The sequence below is a fragment of the Gekko japonicus genome, unplaced genomic scaffold (genome assembly GCF_001447785.1).
Source record: "Gekko japonicus isolate JY-2015 unplaced genomic scaffold, Gekko_japonicus_V1.1 scaffold1703, whole genome shotgun sequence".
Taxonomy (NCBI): domain Eukaryota; kingdom Metazoa; phylum Chordata; class Lepidosauria; order Squamata; family Gekkonidae; genus Gekko; species Gekko japonicus.
Genome location: NW_015169224.1, coordinates 32,084 through 50,960, shown reverse-complemented (window position 1 = coordinate 50,960; position 18,877 = coordinate 32,084). Strand labels below are relative to the sequence as shown.

At 49.9% G+C, this 18,877-nt stretch overlaps 1 protein-coding gene across 1 annotated transcript in view; it reads left to right on the top strand.

Moving 5' to 3' along the window:
* Positions 1 to 18,877, top strand: part of LOC107114819 (corticotropin-releasing factor receptor 2) — a 138,529-nt gene that overhangs the window by 100,461 nt on the left and 19,191 nt on the right. Inside the window, exons 8-10 of the mRNA XM_015416413.1 lie at positions 4,778 to 4,863; positions 13,598 to 13,733; positions 16,608 to 16,649. Coding sequence (XP_015271899.1) covers positions 4,778 to 4,863; positions 13,598 to 13,733; positions 16,608 to 16,649 — 264 coding nt within the window. The remainder of the gene's footprint in view (positions 1 to 4,777; positions 4,864 to 13,597; positions 13,734 to 16,607; positions 16,650 to 18,877) is intronic.

Genomic DNA, 18,877 nt, shown 5'->3' with positions numbered 1-18,877 from the left:
GGAGATATGTTATGCAGCCTAGAAGCGTTTGCTCCCAGGCCCGATGGCGCGCGCGGGAAGTCCCGCAATTGGGCCTCAGCTGTTTGAATGTACTATAATCTGTCATGCTAGTTGCTTCCCCCCTCATTCCTAACAGTGATCCTGTACATGCACCTATAGCTTCCAATAAAGTAAAACCTTTCTGCAAGAGTGTACTTCATTGATGCTGTGGGGAAGCCTGACACCCAGGGTGCCTTGCAGTGAGGATACACCAACTCGGAGCTTACCAGCCGCTGTCCTTTATACGGTTTATATCTCCATCGGCCATCAGATCCGGCCCTCCTAACGCATGAGTTCGACACCCCCACAGTATAAATTGTGCCTACAGCAAACCAGATGACCTTTCACATCCATGTGGATCGCCAGAGGTCCGTGGGCCATAGCCAAGAAATAACTGCATTCCCCACTGCTGCATCACACTCTCGTTTTCTTCTGGAACTCTTCAGCGCTCTCCAAAGAGCTCCAGGAAGGGACAGACGTGCCTCCGGGAACAGAAATGTCAGGGAACCGCGTGCAGTCCTTCACATTGCCTTCGCGCCATCTCCCGGAGCCTTGTACTCTGCCAATTATGGCTCATCGGCAAAAAGACCTCGCCATATGGAAGAAGGAGGAGAAGGAGGGAAAAAACTTGCGTGTTCAGTCCAAGGGCAGAGACGATTTCATTATTGTTCTGACCTCATTTCTCTTAGTCCAACAGAGGCAGCTGCCACTTCTCTTCATGTTTCCTATCGGTCTTTCCTTCCCCCAGCCCCTGCCCCTTCCAGCAATCGATACAGATATTTCTGTCTTGCAGTAAGGCTTAGACCAATGCTCCCTCTAAGCTGTGGAGTCTTGTGAGCAAAATTTCTACTTTGTGAGCGACTGGCATTAAAGTTGGAGTAAGCGATTTGGCTGCTGCATAGATTAGTTAGCTCTGGAGCCATCCCTTCCTGAGCGAAGGCAAAAATGTGTGAGCCGGAGGCTAAAAAACGGTGAGCTAGCTCACACTAACTCAGCTGAGAGGGGAACACTGTTTACAACCTTATATATTTGGTGGGGGGGATAATAAAATAACATCGAGTGATCAAAAAATGACCTTACAAATTATTTAGCTTGGAGAAATGACGACTGAGGGGTGACATGATAGAGGTTTGCAAGATTATGCATGGGATTGAGCAGGTAGAGAAAGAAGTCCCTTTCTCCCTTTCTCACAATACAAGAACTCGTGGGCACTCAGTGAAATGGCTGAGTAGTCAGGTTAGAACAGATAAAAGGAAGTCCTTCTTCACCCAAGGGGTGATTAACACATGGAATTCACTGCTACAGGAGGTGGTGGCGGCTATAAGCGTGGACGGCTTCAGGAGGGAACTGGATAAACGTATGGAGCAGAGGTCCATCAGTGGCTATTAGCCACATGGTATAGATAGGAACTCTCAGTCTGGGGCAAGTGCTGCTCTCTATTCTTGGTGCCTGGGGGGGGGGCAACAGTGGGAGGGTTTCTAGTGTCCTGGCCCCACTTTTGGACCTCTTGATGGCATATTTTTGGCCACTGTTTGACACAGAGTGTTGGACTAGATGGGCCATTGGCCTGATCCAGCACTGTCTTCTCTTATGTTCTTATTTTAAATAACAACACGTAGGTAGTAGGGATATACCGAATGCACCCCCGAAAATGGCCCATTCGGGCCCCTTTCGGGCTGCTGCGGGCCGATTCAGATTCTCTGATCTGAATCGGCTTGCCGCCGAATTGCCGCCAAAATTCGGTGGCAATTCGGTCCCATTATATCCTATGAGCCATTGAAGTCAATGGTGAAAACATAGGGTATATTCTGGGGGCTGGAGGGGAGAGGGTTTGAAAGAGAGGCTCCAAACGTGCAGGGTAGCTGCTGGAACCTCTCCCCAAGATACCCACCATGTTTCAAGAACATTGGACCAGGGGTTCCAATTCTACGGGCCCCCAAACAGGTTGCCCCCATCCCCTCCATTGTTCACTATGGTGGGGAAAATAGTTACTTTTTTCCCACGGTGCTGTCAGTGGCTCTGGGGGGGGAGGGGGTTTGAGGGAGAGGCTCCAGTTTTTCAGGGTAGCTTTGGGAGCCTCTCCCCATGTAACCCCCATGGCCGAAAGGCTCCCGAATCGGCTTGTACTGACGAAACTGACATGCGGGAGTCTTACTGCAGGCCGAAATTGATTCGGCCTGATTCGGCCGAATCCGAATCAGCCGAATTTTTTTTTTCTTCACACCCCTAGGTAGGTAGCTATGAATAAATAGTTCCCGGTGGGTAGCCCTGTTCGTCTGCAGTAGAAGGATTCGAGTCCCTTGCACCTTAGAGACCAACAAGACGTACACACTTTCCAGAGTCAAAACTCTCTTCATCCAATTGAAGTCTGGAAGCTTTTTGGGTAGAAAACATGTAGGTGTTTCTTAGAAGACAGGCTAGGAATATCGCTAGAGGGAGCACTGGTTACCAAATTAATAAATGTAATACAATTCCTAATAAAACTTTTACTAGCCATTTTATTCTTCAAAGAACAAGGAGCCTGCAGTTCTCAGACTGCACCCTTAAAAATCGTCATTTATTATTGTTCTGTATGGCGCATTGCAGAGCAAAGTATGCCAGTAGGACACGTTTGAGATACACACGCATCAGTATACTTTCAAATCAATAATCCAGTCTGACAATCCAGTCTCCTGATGGCACCTGGGTTTTGGCCGCTGTGTGACACCGAGTGTTGGTCTGGACAAGCCATTGGCCTGATCCACCATGGCATCCTCTATGTTCTTTAAAGCAGAGGTCCATAAGTGGCTGTTAGCCACAATGTATAGATGAAATACTGTCTGGAACAGTGATGCTCTGTATTCTTGGCGCTTGAGGGGGGAAGAGGGAGGGCTTCTAGAGTTCTGGTCCCACTGGCGGACCTCCTGATGACACTGAGGTTTTGGCCACGGTGTGATACAAAGTGCTGGCCTGGATGGGCCATTGGCCTAATCCAACATGGCATCTTTTATGTTCTTAAAAGCAGAGGTCCATGAGTGGCTATTAGCCACAAGGTATAGATGGAACACTCTGTCTGGGGCAATGATGCTCTGTCTTCGTGGTGCTTGGGGTCGACAGTGGGAGGGCTTCTGGAGCTCTGGCCCCACTGGTGGACCTCCTGAAGGCACCTGGGTTGGGCCACTGTGTGACACAGTGTGTTATACTGGATGGGCCATTGGCCTGATACAACATGGCTCCTCTTGCGTTGATAGCCCTGATTCAGATCAATAACAGCCACCTTCTGTAGTCTCAAGGAGGCGCTCAGTCCCTCGAGACAAGTGTTCCAGACGCTGAGCACGGTGACTGTGGACATAGATCGCTTTACTCGATACCAAAGAGGATGATCCTGGCTTCGAATCCTGACAAGAGTTTGGTGTGTGGCAAAGTCTGTCGTCGTACCTTATTCTACCTTATTCAGAGGTCTCGAAAAACTGTGCCACCACCTCGGCTGCAGGGCGCGGTGTCTCAGGGTGCCCCCGTCTGTTCCTCGTTCTCTCCTTATCAGAAGATGGGATTGGAGGGAGGGGGAGGGGGCAAAGGTTCTTTAGCTCTTAGAGCAGGGGTGTCAAGCTCCTTTGTTATGAGGGCCGGATTTAACATAATGAAACCTTGTTGGGCCGGGCCGTGTGTGTCATAAAATGTAATGGGATAGCCAGTTTGGTGTAGTGGTTAAGTGTGCGGACTCTAATCTGGGAGAACCGGGTTTGTTTCCCCACTTCTCCACTTGCACCTGCTGATGTGACCTTGGGCCAGTCACAAGCTCTGGCACAGCTGTCCTTGAAAAAGAGCAGTTTGTGTCAGAGCTCTCTCAGCCCCACCTACCTCACAGAGTGTCTGTTGTGGGGAGGGAAAGGGAAAGGAGTTTGTAAACCGCTCTGAGACACCTTTGGGTAGTGAAGGGCGGTGTAGAAATCCAATCTCTTCCTCTCCTTCTTCTTCTAATGCCAGGTAGTGTGGGGATATAAACTTTATAAAGGACACAAACACAAAGGGTTGGGTTTTTTTTACTCAAAATAAAAACATGCTTAAAACATTAGCACTCTTGCAATATTTTCTTTATTTCACAGTGTCACCTCTTGCTCTGAATTACGGCATCAAAATGTCTGTGCTGCTGCAATTTTGAATATGCTGTTCAGGTGTGTATCTCTGAGATGCAAACCTAGATGACGCAGCAGCAGCAGAACTGGAAGAAGAAGCAGAAGACAGCCAGTTCCACTGCGGGCCTGATCTGGCCCCCGGGCGGCATGTTTGACACCCCTGTCTTAAACAATATACAAGCACTATTAAAACGAGACATTTTTGTCTCTTACAATATGAAAACAGGCTGCCGGAGTCCAAATGAAATCGATTCATAAGCCGACGGCTGGCCATTCCACATTTCAGATAGCTATTTTTGTTCTTCAGTGCTTTTTAAAAAAAAAAAAAAAAATCTTTGCTCAAGGGTGGAATGAGTATGTCTTAACTACGTCTGACCTTTTTGCTCTCTACCGAAACTCTCAGCAGGGTAGAAGGGGAGGCATCCTCCAGGAAGGAGTTCAATTTCATTTTGTTCCCATCGGTTGTATTGTGACTTGCAGTATTAAAAAAAAGAAACTCATTTTGAATTGAGCCGCTCTGCGGGATGGTTATTGGGCTGGGTGTTCGCCTCTTGCAGCTCATCGATCTTGTTTTCTCTTCTCCCTCCCCCCCCCCCCCCCCCCCCCCCGGTTCTGTTTTTCAGATAAATTTTGTATTCCTGTTTAACATAGTTAGGATTTTAATGACAAAACTGAGAGCATCGACCACTTCGGAAACAATACAGTACAGGTAAGTTGAACAGTGATTAAAAATGGGGAATTCACGATAATTACAATGTGGAGACAGTAATTAAAGTGTGGGATTCACGGCAGCGATGGCCCCAGGCATAGACAGCTTTAAAAGGGGATTAGATAGATACATGGAGGATAAATCTATCAATGGCTACTCCCTATGGTGACTGAGGGGAACCTCCACATTTGGAGGCACTAAGCCCCTGAATCCCAGAGCCAGGAGGCAACTTCAGGGGAAGGCCTCAGTCTCTATGCCCTGTTGTTGGCCCTCCAGAAGAACTGGTTGGCCACTGTGTGAGACAGGATGCTGGACTAAATGGACCCTCACTGGTCTGATCCAGCAGGGCTCTTCTGATGTTCTTTTCAGGGGAAGGCCTCAGCCTCCCTGCCCTGTTGTTGGCCTTCCAAAGGAACTGGTTGGCCCCTGTGTGAGACAGGATGCTGGACTGGATGTACCACTGGTCTGACCCAGCAGGGCTTTTCTGATGTTCTTATCAGGGGAAGGCCTCGGCCTCTGTGCCCTGTTGCTGGCCCTCCAGAGGAACTGGTTGGCCCCTGTGTGAGACAGGATGCTGGACTAGAAGGACCACTGGTCTGATCCAGCAGGGCTCTTTGATGTTCTTATCAGGGAAGGCCTTGGCCTCTCTGCCCTGTTTTTGGCCCTCCAGAGGAACAGTTCGGCTGCTGTGTGAGACAGGATCCTAGACTAGGGCCCCAGTCACATGGGAGGTTTTGCCCCGCAAGAGAGACGGATCGGGGGCGCAGCAAACAGGCGCGATTACACCGCAACATCTGGGAAGCGGCGCGCACCCGTCCCCGTTCCGTCCCTTCAGCCCGAAAACGCACATTAAAAAAAACCTAGGAAAGAATACTACCTATGTGAAACGCTGCAGCAAGCACGGTTGTAGGTCGCTGGCACGCCCGTCTTCAACAGCATTCGAGGCTCCCGGCTGAACTGCGCATGCGCGCGCATGCGCAGCCGGCTGCCTCACTCTCCCTTCCGTGGCTCCCCCCCCCCAGCATCTGATCGTGCTGGGGAGCAACTGCGCAGCGGCTCAGGGGATCTGTCTGATCCCACTGCCGTGCGTCTCTTTTAGTGCGGCTCTAAAAAGCCGCACTTTGGCTGTGCCAATTCTCCCGTGTGACCGGGGCCTAGGTGAACCAATGGTCTGATCCAGCAGGGCTCATCTGATGTTCTTATCAGGAGAAAGCCTTGGCCTCTATGCCCATTGGTTGGTCCTCCAGAGGAATTATGTGAGACAAGATGCTAGACTAGATGGACCACTTGTCTGATCCAGCAAGGCTCTTCTGGTGTTCTTAACAGTAGAAACCATCCCGTTTTCTTTGTGAAATGTACACGGTGTTTAATAGCTGGATGTCTCCCTGTGCAATAGTGGCCCCGGTCACACGCGCAGGAAACTGCGGGGGAGAAGTGTGGCTGTTTGCCCCGGGGCAAACTAACACGCAGTAAAGTGATCATACCTCCTGTGGAGGTTCTGTGGAGGTACCGTGGAGCTTCCGTGGTTACGGAGAGGCGTCGATCACAACACATGCCTGCGCGCAACGAAGAAGCGCGCGGCGCGGCGAACTGGGTTTCTTTTTTTGTGTACACTACGAATGCGCATGCTCCGTTGAGTGCTTATGCGCAACCACGGAGACTTGGGGGAAAAAAAATCTTCTTCGCAAGGGGACATGGACGGGCGCCGGGTGCCACCGGAAACGCGATCAGACGCCCGCCCTTGCCCCGCAGTTTCCGGAAACTAGTACCTCCGAGGTACTAGTTTTTTGCTCCGTTTTATCGGCGGTTCGCCACAGTTCAACCACGGGAGCTCTACGCTCCCCAGATGTTGCCGTGTGATCGTGCCAGGTAACTCCGCCTCTCTTCCGTCTATTTAGCGTGGCTTCTGCTCCGTGTGAACGGGGCCATAGAACACCTTCAACAGCCAAATACTGAAATCAGGGTAGCAAATGTCTGCTCAGAGGAATACTAACCTTAGTCTTATATAAAGAAAACAAGCTCGTAATTTTCATGTTCATACATAACCGAAACAGGTAAGAGCTAACCTTGCTTTGGAACGAAAGAAACAAGCTTTCCTCGAGCCAGAAACGCAGTGCGCAAAGACAAAATTCTGCCTTCTCCAGTGCCCCAGCAAGGAGCCTACAATTAAGCAGAGACTTCCAAGTTGCCAAGACCCCTTTTCGAATCCACTGTCATCTTGCTGCATTGCAATATGCTTCGTTGCTTTCTCTGTTCCTCAAAGCCCCACCCCCCGAGGTCAAACATTTCCTTAATTTATCCCCCAGCCGAATTCCATCTTATTGTCCAAAAGCATAACACATTTGCAGTGAAGTTCTACAAGTGCTGCAGTCTGCATCTGGCGGGCCTGGTGTGCATCTGGCAGGGTAGTCTGCCTCAAATCCCTTGGGGGGGGGGGAAGGCAGACTATAAATAGCATAAATAGATAACATCAGGGGTCATTTTGTAGAAAAAGAGGTGCAGGAGCTCATTAGCATAACTTATTTACATATGCCACACCCCCTGACATCCCCGGAAGTGTGTCAGAAGGCAACACCCACCGCTCAGGCTCCACTGGACAGTTTTGGATTCCTAGCTATTGGGGGGCAGGGGGAACGTGCAGATTTGTCCTCACAGAGGAGGGAGAGCTTGTACCTGAATAAAACTTGGTCTTAAAGGTGCCACTGGACTGTTTTGGACCGGGGGGGCGGGGGGGCTCTGCAACTTACCTGGCTGCTACTTGCTCTGACTGAGGGCTGCTGGGAACAGGGGGTGGGGCTTGTTGCATGTGCCCGCCCCCTGGGCTCTTTACTGCCGGAGCTCCGCTCCTGTGCGCTCCTGCAGGAAATGACCCCTGGATAAAATAAATCAGCTGTTGGGATTGGGGGGCATCCATCTGGGGGGACCCACTTGCTGTCTAGAGCCCCCTCCCACTGACCGGGACCCCCTCCCCCAATCAAGATGCCTCAGCATGCCAAGAGGCAGAGAAACAGCGATGGCTCATGTTTCCTATCTATTCAGTTTGATTTGTTTTAGCCAGGGGTCATTTCATGGGGAAAGAGGTGCAGGAGCTCATTTGCATAGCTCATTTGCATATGCCACAGCGGGTGGGCTGGAGGAGGGGAGGGAGGTAGACATACCTGGGTTCCCTGCCCGATGTTCTCCGGGTGCTCTGCAGAAAATTGGGCAGGGAACCGAGACATCTTTAGAATGCCTTTCTCTCCCATCCCCATCTGGGAAGGCATTTAAATCCCCCCAAGTGGCAGGGGTTCTGCAGGCCTTCCCTGGCCCTTCCACCTGCACAGGCGGGTCAGGAATGGTGGCGGGGGGGCGCCCCGGGCTCCTTACTGCTGGAGCGCCGCTCCGCCGCACTCCGGCAGGAAATGACCCCTGGTTTTAGCCATGGGCTGTAACAAAGCGGTAAAAATTGGAAGCTAAAGAGATAGATCACGATGGAGAAAGGAAATATGATCATTTCCCCCATTATATATTCACTAAATGCTCCCTCAGGGTTGGAGACAATCAATTTCATTCCATTTCTGTCGTCTTTTGGCGACAGGAAAACGTATGCAATGTAGCACTTTGTCGTCTCCGAGTGGGAGGGAATTAATTGTTTTTGGTATTCCCATATGTAGCTACTGCATTAGAAGCATCAGAAGATTTATAATGTTTTTCCTGACATGATTTGTCTGCTTTTTTTTTTTTTTTTTTTTTGCAAGGTCCCACCAATGCTCCCTTTAAGCCGTGGAGTCTTGTAAGCAAAAATTCCACTTTTTTTTACTTTTTTTTGTGAGCTACTGGCAATAAACTTGTGAGTGAGCGATTTGGCTACTGCATGAATTAGTTTGCTCTGGAGCCTTCGTTCCTGAGCTGGGACAAAAATGTGTGAGCCCGAGGCTAAAAAACTGTGAGCTAGCTCACACTAACTCAGCTTAGAGGGAACACTGGTTCCCATGACTGTCTTCCACTGCTGCCTCCCATTTTTAAAAAGCATATAGTAAAAAGGAAAAAAAGTTGTAGTTTTTTTAACTGAGACTTACTACTTAGGTGCCCCTGTGTGCCTTCAGTTTCTGCCCATGAAGCCCGCTAATCTTGCAGCCCCATCTCAAATAGAGGCCACTAACTGCACAGACACTAAAAAAGCAAAGCTGGTTCCATGCAAACAGGTAACATTTGGCAACTGCCCCATTCATGTGCATTCTCTGTGGTGGTTCGTATATGGTGGAAAGGGCTGCCTGAAGCTATTAGGAAGGCCCCCGAATTTCTGTCATTTTCCAAACTGTGCAAAACAGTCTTGCGAAGGAGGGCTTTCTTGCAGAAGGAGTAGAGCGGTGGTGTAATGGATCAGTTCAGGAGATGACTTCTGTCAGGGATAAAGTCTTTCTTACACAGATGGTCTTGTTGCCTCATATATGTTTGCTTGCATTCTTCTTTTTCTTTCCCTCCTGTTCTACAGTTCATTTCTGTCTAGCATTACAACAGTGTGTTTGTAGGGGGGTGGGTATGTGTATTCTTAAAACCAACTGATGTGGAGTACTGTTTTCTCTCCCTGTATTCATTTTTCTAAAAAAATCATTCCTTCCATCACAGAACCATTTTCTGCCTTCAGTGCGTAGTGCCAGCCTGTCCCTTAATTTGCATTCAGAAGATAGATTCTAGTTGCAGATGACTTACAGTGACCCCAGCAAGGGGGTTTATAGGCAGAAGAGAAGAAGAAGAAGATATTAGATTTATACCCCGCCCTTCACTACCCAAAGGTGTTTCAGAGCGGCTTACAAACTCCTTTCCCTCCCCACAACAGACACCCTGTGAGGTAGATGGGGCTGAGAGAGCTCTGACAGAAACTGCTCTTTTTCAGGGACAGCTCTTATCAGAACTACGGCTTGCCCAAGGTCATCCAGCCCAGGTGCAAGTGGAGGAGCAGGGAATCAAACCCGGTTCTCCCAGATTAGAGTCTGTGCACTTTACCACTACACCAAACTGAGAAGCAGAGGGGGGTTAGCCATCGCCTTCCTCTACAGAGCCTTCCTTGGTGGTCTCCCATCTAAGACTTATAATGACCCCAGCAAGGGGGTTTTCAAGGAAAATGAGAAGCAGAGGCCTTCTTCTGGCATCTTCCTTGGTGGTCACCCATCCAAAACTTGTGGTGACCCCGGCAAGGGGCTTTCGAGGCAAATGAGAAGCAGAGCTGGTTTGTCATTGCCTTCTTCTGCAGTCTTCCTGGGTGGTCTCCCACCCAAGACTTATGGCTACCCCAGCAAGGAGCCTTTGCAGCAAGTGAAAAGCAGAGGTGGTTGGCCATGGCCTTCCTCTACAGAGTCTTCCTGGATGGTTTCCCATCCAAGACTTATGGCAACCACACAGGCCCGTAGCTACAGTGGGGCATTTTGGGGCCTGGCCCCCCAACTTCCTGCCAAGGCCCCCTGACTCTCATCCAGCCCCCAGGTCCCCCGACTCTCTGGGCCACCTGGAGGACTCCCCACCGCCTCCCTTTCCCCAAGCGTGGCTTGCTTCCCTGTGTAGGCAGAGTGTGAATGCTGCAAAAGTGAGTGTTTTAAAAATATATTTTTTTATTTTGTTACCTCAGTACCCCTTGACTTAGTTAAAGCCCCCCCAAAAAAAATTACAAAATCCGGGCTACGTGCTTGCAGCCACAGCAAAGAGCTTTCCAGGCAAGTGAGAAGCAGAGGCAGTTGGCCATGGTCTTCCCCTGCAGAGCCCTCCTCGGTGGGCTCCCTTCCAAGTACCGACCCTGTTTAGTTTCTGAGATCCAATGAGATCGGGACCGGCCGAGATTAGAGGCCGCTGGGAAAGACTATGGCTTTTGTGGACCTCTATCGATGTTAGGGAACTTCTCCCCCTGTCAGGAGTTCGATGGGGCGTGGGTTCAGCCAGGTGCTGGGATGAGTCCAGGGTGCCTCTCAGTAAAGTCCAGTCAGGTAAAGCGCGCGAGTTCCTGAGATTGCAACTGGGAGAGTCCGGTGAGGACGGCAAGGAAGAAGAAGACAGCAAACCTAATGACGAAATGGAATCTGAAGCTTCCGATGAGGACTGTCTCCGAAAAAGGGGCGGCAGCCCCTAAACGAGAATATCAATTAAGGATCAGAAAAGATAAAAACGAAATGAAGGCGGAAGGACTCTGAATAGCGCCTTAAAATATCGTTACAATTAATGATGCCCTTATGATTTTCTTCAAACAGTTAAAATTAATGGCTTGAAAGCTAAATAATATAATTCGATCGACTATGTTCAATGTAATCAAAGCAATTGAGATTAACACTGATAACAAGCAGTTGTAATGATCTCCTATACTTGGGTTTTTAGTTTGGTTTCTTTTCTTTCTCCCATAGAGGTAGTTTCCCCTTCCCTATTTTCTGTTGTAGTTTATAGAAAATGCAATAAAAAATCCCCTCCGGGGGCTTAAAAAAATAGTAAAGTCCAGTCAGGGATCGCCTCAGATACTGCCTCAGGGGAGGTTGCGTCACCGCCCCGTACCGGCGGCTGTCATGGGTAGACGAGTGCGAGTGGACGAGGCCATAGCCCGAGTCTCCCTCCTCTTGTCCTTCCTCCCGGGTCCAGCCAATCCTCCCTGGCTTCCACCTGGCTCTCATTTATTACTGTCCGCCGGTCACCTGCGTGCCCCGTCGCCCACGCCTTAAAGGAGTCTAACCAAGGGATTGCTGCCGGTTGCTTTGGGACCCAGTGTGTGCCATCCCCATCCCTCTCCTTCCCGGTCAGGGCCTTGGCGAGAGGCCCAACTGGCAAACTTCCACTGCCCCCCTCCTTGATGGCAGGACATCCTCGATATGGGCAGTAGGGAAGGATCCCTGGGCCTTCAGGGAAACCTTGCAGGCCCCCGTTGGCTCCCTGTCGTCAGAACTTGGGCACTCCTCCCGCAGCATCCTCTGTAAAGTCGGGAAGGGAGGGATCCCGCCTTCCTGACAACCCCACACCCTCGTCCCCAATTTGCTTTGAGAAATTGGCAAAGAACGCCAGCTATCCCGGGCTGGAGTCCAGCTTATTTTGACAGCGCTGCTAGGAATCCCCTGAGCTTTGATTTCTTCAGTGTTCATGTTCTGACGGCTTTTCATTTCATCCCTAAAATCCAAAGGGCGCCATTCTCCAATTGCACGTATTTGCGAAACCGCTTTCAGCTCGGCAAATCCAATCTGACCTGCTAAGCCTGTATTTCTGAGCAGTGCTTCGCCTTAACCAACGTGAAGTCAATTTGATCTCACGATTTGATTTCACTTGCAGCCGGCGAAAGGCTCGCGTTCGTCTAACAGCGGTGAAAAGGGGAGTTGTTGCGGTCGGATAACGCTGCTGGAACGGCTCCACCGAAAGCGATCTCTCCATTTAACGCTAACCTTTCTTTTAATTAAAGTGCTAATGATGTACAAGCCAGATTTAAAGATGTCTTCCTGAAAATGAGATGTGCAGTCCTGTTTGTGTAACATAAATGAGTAAATCAAGGGTTTGAGGGGGTCACACTCACGCCACCTCTGTTCATTGCTCTAAAGTTGTGTGCATACAGGCATCTGTCTGGAGAGAATACAGATCACATAGAGATGACATAAAGCTCAGATGTATGTATGCTTTGTGCCCTGGCTCATATACGAGCATGTAAAGCTCAAAAAGGGAAGCCAAGACATGCAGGCTGCTTCTGCATTGACTTTTTCCTCCGTTGTTTTACGAAACCCACGTTGGAACAGAAATTCCCCTCTGCACTGCATGCCGCTTTCACTTCCTTTGATCATCGGATTTCATGGTAGCCTCCACACTCTCTCCCGTCTCTCCGTCTCTCTCGTCAGCGTCCCACTTAGTTCCACAGCGCACTCCTCGTCCCTGGCCCCTTCTCCACACTGCCTTTTATCTCCCCGCCCCGCTCCCAGAACCGCCCATCCACCCTCCCGCTTGGGCCACGCCCTCCTTTATCAATCAGGACACCGGTGGGGCGTCTCCGGATTGAAGGCTGGTATGCCGCCGGTGGTCCTGGTGGCCTCTGGGCTGTGCCACCGCCGCCAATCTGCGGCGGTGCTTGCTGTTCCGCGGCCATTCCTGGCCCATCGGACAGGTAGCCGCTGCCCCTTTTTTCCTCTGTGGGGCGGCTCTGCGGACCCCGGTCCTGTCTCCGGGCTTGACTGACACCGCTCGCCGGAGATGGGGTCCCTGCTCTCAACTCCCTCTCCGGACCGTCGGGCTGCGTCCCGTCTGGTGAGTCACGTCTGAGGTGTCTTGCGGGGTCCCAAGGGCCCGTTCTGCACGTCTTGCGACCTCCGGAGCGGGACACCTATTTTAATGTGATATCTTTTATCCATGTTACAAAATGTCATCGGTTTATGTTTTGGTCAATGATCGTGAATAAAACCTGTCTGTCTGTCTGTCTGTCTGTGATTGGCTGCTTCATCTATAACATAGGAAGTGACCCACACCCAAACCCCCCCCCCCCCCCCCAAAAAAGGCAGCAGATGCAATGTTACTAAAATTGCATCGTTTATTCGAGTCACAAGATCCAGCTTTTCGTGGTGCAGACTTCGGGCTGTATTTTGAATTTTTTCTTTTGCAGCATAGAGAACATACAACGGGGGGGTCTACAGTGCTTCAAGCCAGACCAGTCAGGCATGTTCAGTTCGCTGCCTTTCAGCCATCCCTGCCTTTCAGCCCTTTTCTTTCTTTTGTTCCCAATAACTCCCCTTGCCTGATCTCTTTTTCGCAGGAAAGCGGTCAAGGCGACGCTAGTTCTCCTGCCTCTGCTGGGGATCACCTACATGCTCTTCTTTGTCAACCCGGGCGAAGATGATATTTCGCAGATATTTTTCATCTACTTCAATTCCTTCTTGCAGTCTTTTCAGGTAGGAGGCATCAAGGAAGAGCAAAGAAACGGGTTTTCTGAGCCGGTGGGTTGGATTGTACCTCTCGACAGTGCCTGCCACCGGCACAGAGAGGCTTCCTCTGATGTGAGGGGCTCTCCCACCTGGCAGAAGAGCCTCTTTCGTGGGATGTTGGCCTCTTGTGCCAGAGGAAGGTGCTGCCATTAGGTGAGCAGAGTGGTAGGAAAGAAATGGGTTTTTTTGAGCTGGTGGGTCAGAACATATTTCTCAGCAGTGCCAGCCACTGGCAGAAGGAGCCTTCTTCTGATGTGAGGGACTCTCCCACTGAGCAAAAGAGCCTCTTTCATGGGATGGTGGCTTCTTGCACCAGAGGAAGGTGCTGCCATTAGGTAAGCAGAGTGGTAGCATCCCGTCCAGTGTCATGGCACTCCTGTTTCAGGAGTGATCTGGCCCTCGGTGAGTTCTTGGCAGACCACTGTGCTGGTGGACGTCTTGTGGCCAGGAGTGAGCCGAAGCTCAGTAACTCAAGCAGTGCCACGGAGAATGCTGGGCTCGTACGTGGTCAGCAGTATGACCACTCCTCCACTCCACCACCAGCCATGTCCAAGCCAGGTGGGCCCAGCAGCACTCCATAATACCACAAGGCTCACTCTTCCCACCTCGTTCTTGGCCATTTGAACTCTCCTATCCCCCTCTGGGGTTGTGTCATAGACCAATCTGAACCATGGGTCGGCATATCCTCCCTTAAAACTGTAGGGGGTTGGCTGTGAAGGGATTCAGAGTGGGAAAAGCACAGGACAGCTAGGGTGATGAAGTGCAGCTATGATCCTATGAACCTTCTTAAATTTATTTATTTATTTATTTATTATTCAAATTTATACCCCGCCCTCCCCCGTAGGGCTCAGGGCGGCTTACAGGGCAAGATAGACTTGCAGCAATAAAACCACAATATAAAATAACAATATATCTGCATTATAAAACATTTTATACAATTAAAAACCCATCCTATCTCACATAAAGTGCTTGGTGGTATCTAAAACTCCAAAACCCAAGATGGCGGGACAGTTCCAACAATTCTTGGCAAACAGTCTATAGCATCACGATATTCCAAAGATCTTCTCAGGGTTCTTCTCAGGGCCTCCTCAAATCCCCCCCCCCAAGATGGTAACATAATAGGGGGGGCAGCGGCCCCTACTCAAAAGCCTGGTGGAAGAGCTCCGTCTTGCAGGCCCTGCGGAACTGCATCAAATCCCGCAGGGCCCGGATCTCGCCTGGGAGCTCATTCCACCAGGTAGGGGCCGCTACCGAAAAGGCCCTGGCCCTTGTGGCGGCCAATCTTGCATCCCTGGGGCCCGGGATGGTTAACAGGTTTTGGGCCCCAGACCATAGTGGAGTCAGGTTATTATTGGGTGCAGTAAAGAAAAAGCTGGAGACCAACTGGTGATGAAGGTGCATAAAGTTTACTTAGAGATAATGGTGAATATTTACACAGAGATATACAGACTGTCTTACAGCACAACATGCCTTAGTTGGGGAGAACTAAGTCCCCCACCCAGCTTATCACGCTGAGAGCTTATATACTAACCCCAGCCAATCACTAACAGGATAAACTAATTTCCTACTCTAACAATGCTAGAAGAGTAACACCTGGTAGTTTAACACCTGGCTGTAATTGCCTTAATCACTTAGCATGACAGCTAAGACTTACACATAGATCAAACTGATCTAGATCCAGTAACTGCTTGCTACCTCAACCATCTAGACATATATCTCAATAGTTATTGGTCCGTCTGTCCCAGTGTTACCTACTGTGATGCTCACACGAATGAAGCTGCCTTATACTGAATCAAACTCTTGCTCCATCAAGATTAGTATTATTGTCTACTCAAGACTGGCAGCAGCTCTCCGGGGTCTAAGACAGAGGTCTTTTACATCACCAGGTGCCTGATCCTTCAAATGGAGATGTCGGAGATTGAACCTGGGACCTCCTGCCTGCCAAGCAGATGCTCTACCACTGAGCCAGGGTCCCTCCCTAGAGGTCCTTCCCCATCTGGCCAGCTGTGTCATTTGGGAATAGAGATTCAGGGCTTGAAGACTGAGCTGAAATATTGAGTTGTGTGAATGTCTCTGTGAGTCGTTTGCATTATGTCCCCAGGGCCGGAGAAGAATTTGCACTTGTGGTTTATAAGCATTAGGGTTTTAGGGTAACGTTGCTGCCACCATCTTCTCTGAAGCAAAATTCAGATTCTGTTGGGGGAGGTTCTCCTTTGAGTCAAATCCCCGGCAAATTTGCAGGAGGCCAAAGGCGATTCGGCAGAAGTTGCGACATTTCTCACAGTGGGATTCAGCACAGTCGGCAGTCGCTTCATCTTGCCGAATGTAAAACTGGAAGGCGCTCCTTCAAACAAAACTTCAGAGATGTTTCAAGAAAAGACGAAAGCTTTAAGACAGGACTAGAAAATGTCAGGGGGGGGGGTCTTGCACATCCCTAGTGGCATGTAAATAACCTCACGCTGTGTTATATAAATGGAATCTGGGAATCCGCAAACGTGTAGTCATAATTCATACACGTTTACAAAGAAATAGGCCTATGTGAGAGATTCGTCCCCAGTTGCATTTAAAGTATAGCTATCTATCTAGGCTAGATTAGATGACAGCCATAATTCTGTTGACAAAATCTGGATTATACAAGATGTATCCTGAATTGAAGGCTGTGGCATCAGTGGGCCAAGGCCGCACTAAGGATTTGGACTGAAGGACGTCCAAAGGAAAAGGGGATACTTGTTCGCCTCTGTGTTTAAATGCTGCCCCAGAGTTCCAGCTTTTTCCTGAGCATCCGTCATCACCTGTGCACGTCTTCACAACCTGACAGAGATTTCCTCTTTTGTTTTCCAGGGTTTCTTTGTGTCTGTGTTTTACTGCTTCTTAAACGGCGAGGTGAGTTGCCTTGGGCCCTGTTTCGTGCCGGTAATTAGTGACAACAAAAAATTAGTGAATAATTGTTAGCCATGCAGAAATGATCAGACTTCACAGTAGGCAAAGCGACACCTTCATCCTTAACGCATCTGCTCTGCCAGCCATCCTGAGGGAAATCTTTATGGTTTCTGCTTCGAGGTGAGAAATTGAGAGACAAACCCAGCAGCCGCTTAAATCCCCATAACTGAGGAGAAATTTATTCCTAATTGTTGCTTCCGGCCTTCCCTTTGTACAGTTCAGGCTAAAGTACATGGCATTTATTTATTATATCTTCCTCCAGTGAGTTCAGTTTGGCCTACAGAGTGGCACCGAAATTATGGAATCCCCTCACAAGGGAGATTGGTCCGTCTCCGTCAGTTGTCATCTTCCGCCAGTGAATGAAGACTTTTCTGTTTTGTCTGACGTACCCTTACTGACCTATCGTCTCTTTGGTTTTTCACTGCTGGTTTGATCTTTTCAATTGTTCATCGCCTCACGGGCCCCAATGGGCCGGAAAGGTAGCATACGAATGTTAACAACATAAGAACATAAGAGATGCCAATGTTGGATCAGGCCAAAGGCCCATCCAGTCCAACACTCTGTGTCACACAGTGGCCAGAAATACCAGGGGCCATCAGGAGGTCCAGCAGTGGGGCCAGGACATTAGAAGCCCTCCCACTGTTGACCCCCCCCCCAGCACCAAGAAGACAGAGCATCACTTGCCCCAGAGCGCCTATCTATACCTTGTGGCTAATAGCCACTGATGGACCTCTGCTCCATATGCTTATCTAATTCCCTTTTGAAGCCATCCATGCTGTGGTATGGTACTTTTCTCCCTTTCTCACAATACAAGAACTCGTGGGCACTCTTCTTCACCCAAAGAGTGATTAACACATGGAATTCACTGCCACAGCATGGACGGCTTCAAAAGGGAATTAGATAAGCATATGGAGCAGAGGTCCATCGGTGGCTCTTAGCCACAAGGTATAGATAGGAACTCTCGGTCTGGAGCAAGTGATGCTTAGCCACAAGGTATTGATAGGGGCTCTGGGGCAAGTGATGCTCTGTCTTCTTGGTGCTTGGGGGGGGGGTCAACAGTGGGAGGGCTTCTAATGTCCTGGCCCCACTGCTGGACCTCCTGATGGCACCTGGTATTTCTGGCCACTGTGTGACACAGAGTGTCGGACTGGATGGGCCGTTGGCCTGATCCAACATTGGCGTCTCTTATGTTCTTACAGATAAACATATGGAGCAGAGGTCCATCAGTGGCTATTAGCCACAAGGTATTGATAGGGGCTCTGGGGCAAGTGATGCTCTGTCTTCTTGGTGCTTGGGGGGGGGGTCAACAGTGGGAGGGCTTCTAATGTCCTGGCCCCACTGCTGGACCTCCTGATGGCACCTGGTATTTCTGGCCACTGTGTGACACAGAGTGTCGGACTGGATGGGCCGTTGGCCTGATCCAACATTGGCGTCTCTTATGTTCTTACAGATAAACATATGGAGCAGAGGTCCATCAGTGGCTATTAGCCACAAGGTATTGATAGGGGCTCTGGGGCAAGTGATGCTCTGTCTTCTTGGTGCTTGGGGGGGGGTCAACAGTGGGAGGGCTTCTAATGTCCTGGCCCCACTGCTGGACCTCCTGATGGCCCCTGGTATTTCTGGCCACTGTGTGACACAGAGTGTCGGACTGGATGGGCCGTTGGCCTGATCCAACATGGGCTTCTCTTATGTTCTTATGTTTTTATCCTAATACTTCTCATTGGAATTCTGGGCACAGTCTCAAAATGGCTGCCATGGGAGGCGGAGCCCATCACAAAATGTCAGAGAGTGCGGTTTTATAAATATAATGGTGCCTCTTCAGCATTTCAAGTGGAAGCTCTCTTTAACAGGATGCCTTTTAAATCTGCGCAGCCAATCAGAAGCCCTGCTGGGCAAAAGGCCCACCTAGTCCCGCCCAAATTCTGAAAGCACTCGGAGGTTACCAGGAGAGCTGTTGACGAACACCATGAGCCCTGTTCTAATAGAAGTCTGTCTTTTCCTCCCTCTCTTTTCTGCTTTTTCTTGCATGCGTTTTTGTTTCTTGTGCGCTCTTCTTGCACCGCGAGAAACTTCCAGGCTCCTGTATTCATCGCACACCATCTCCTCCCTTGAGTGGAGTCCTGATGTCTCTCTCTCCCACCCACGCGTACACTTCCACTGCTCTTACCGGA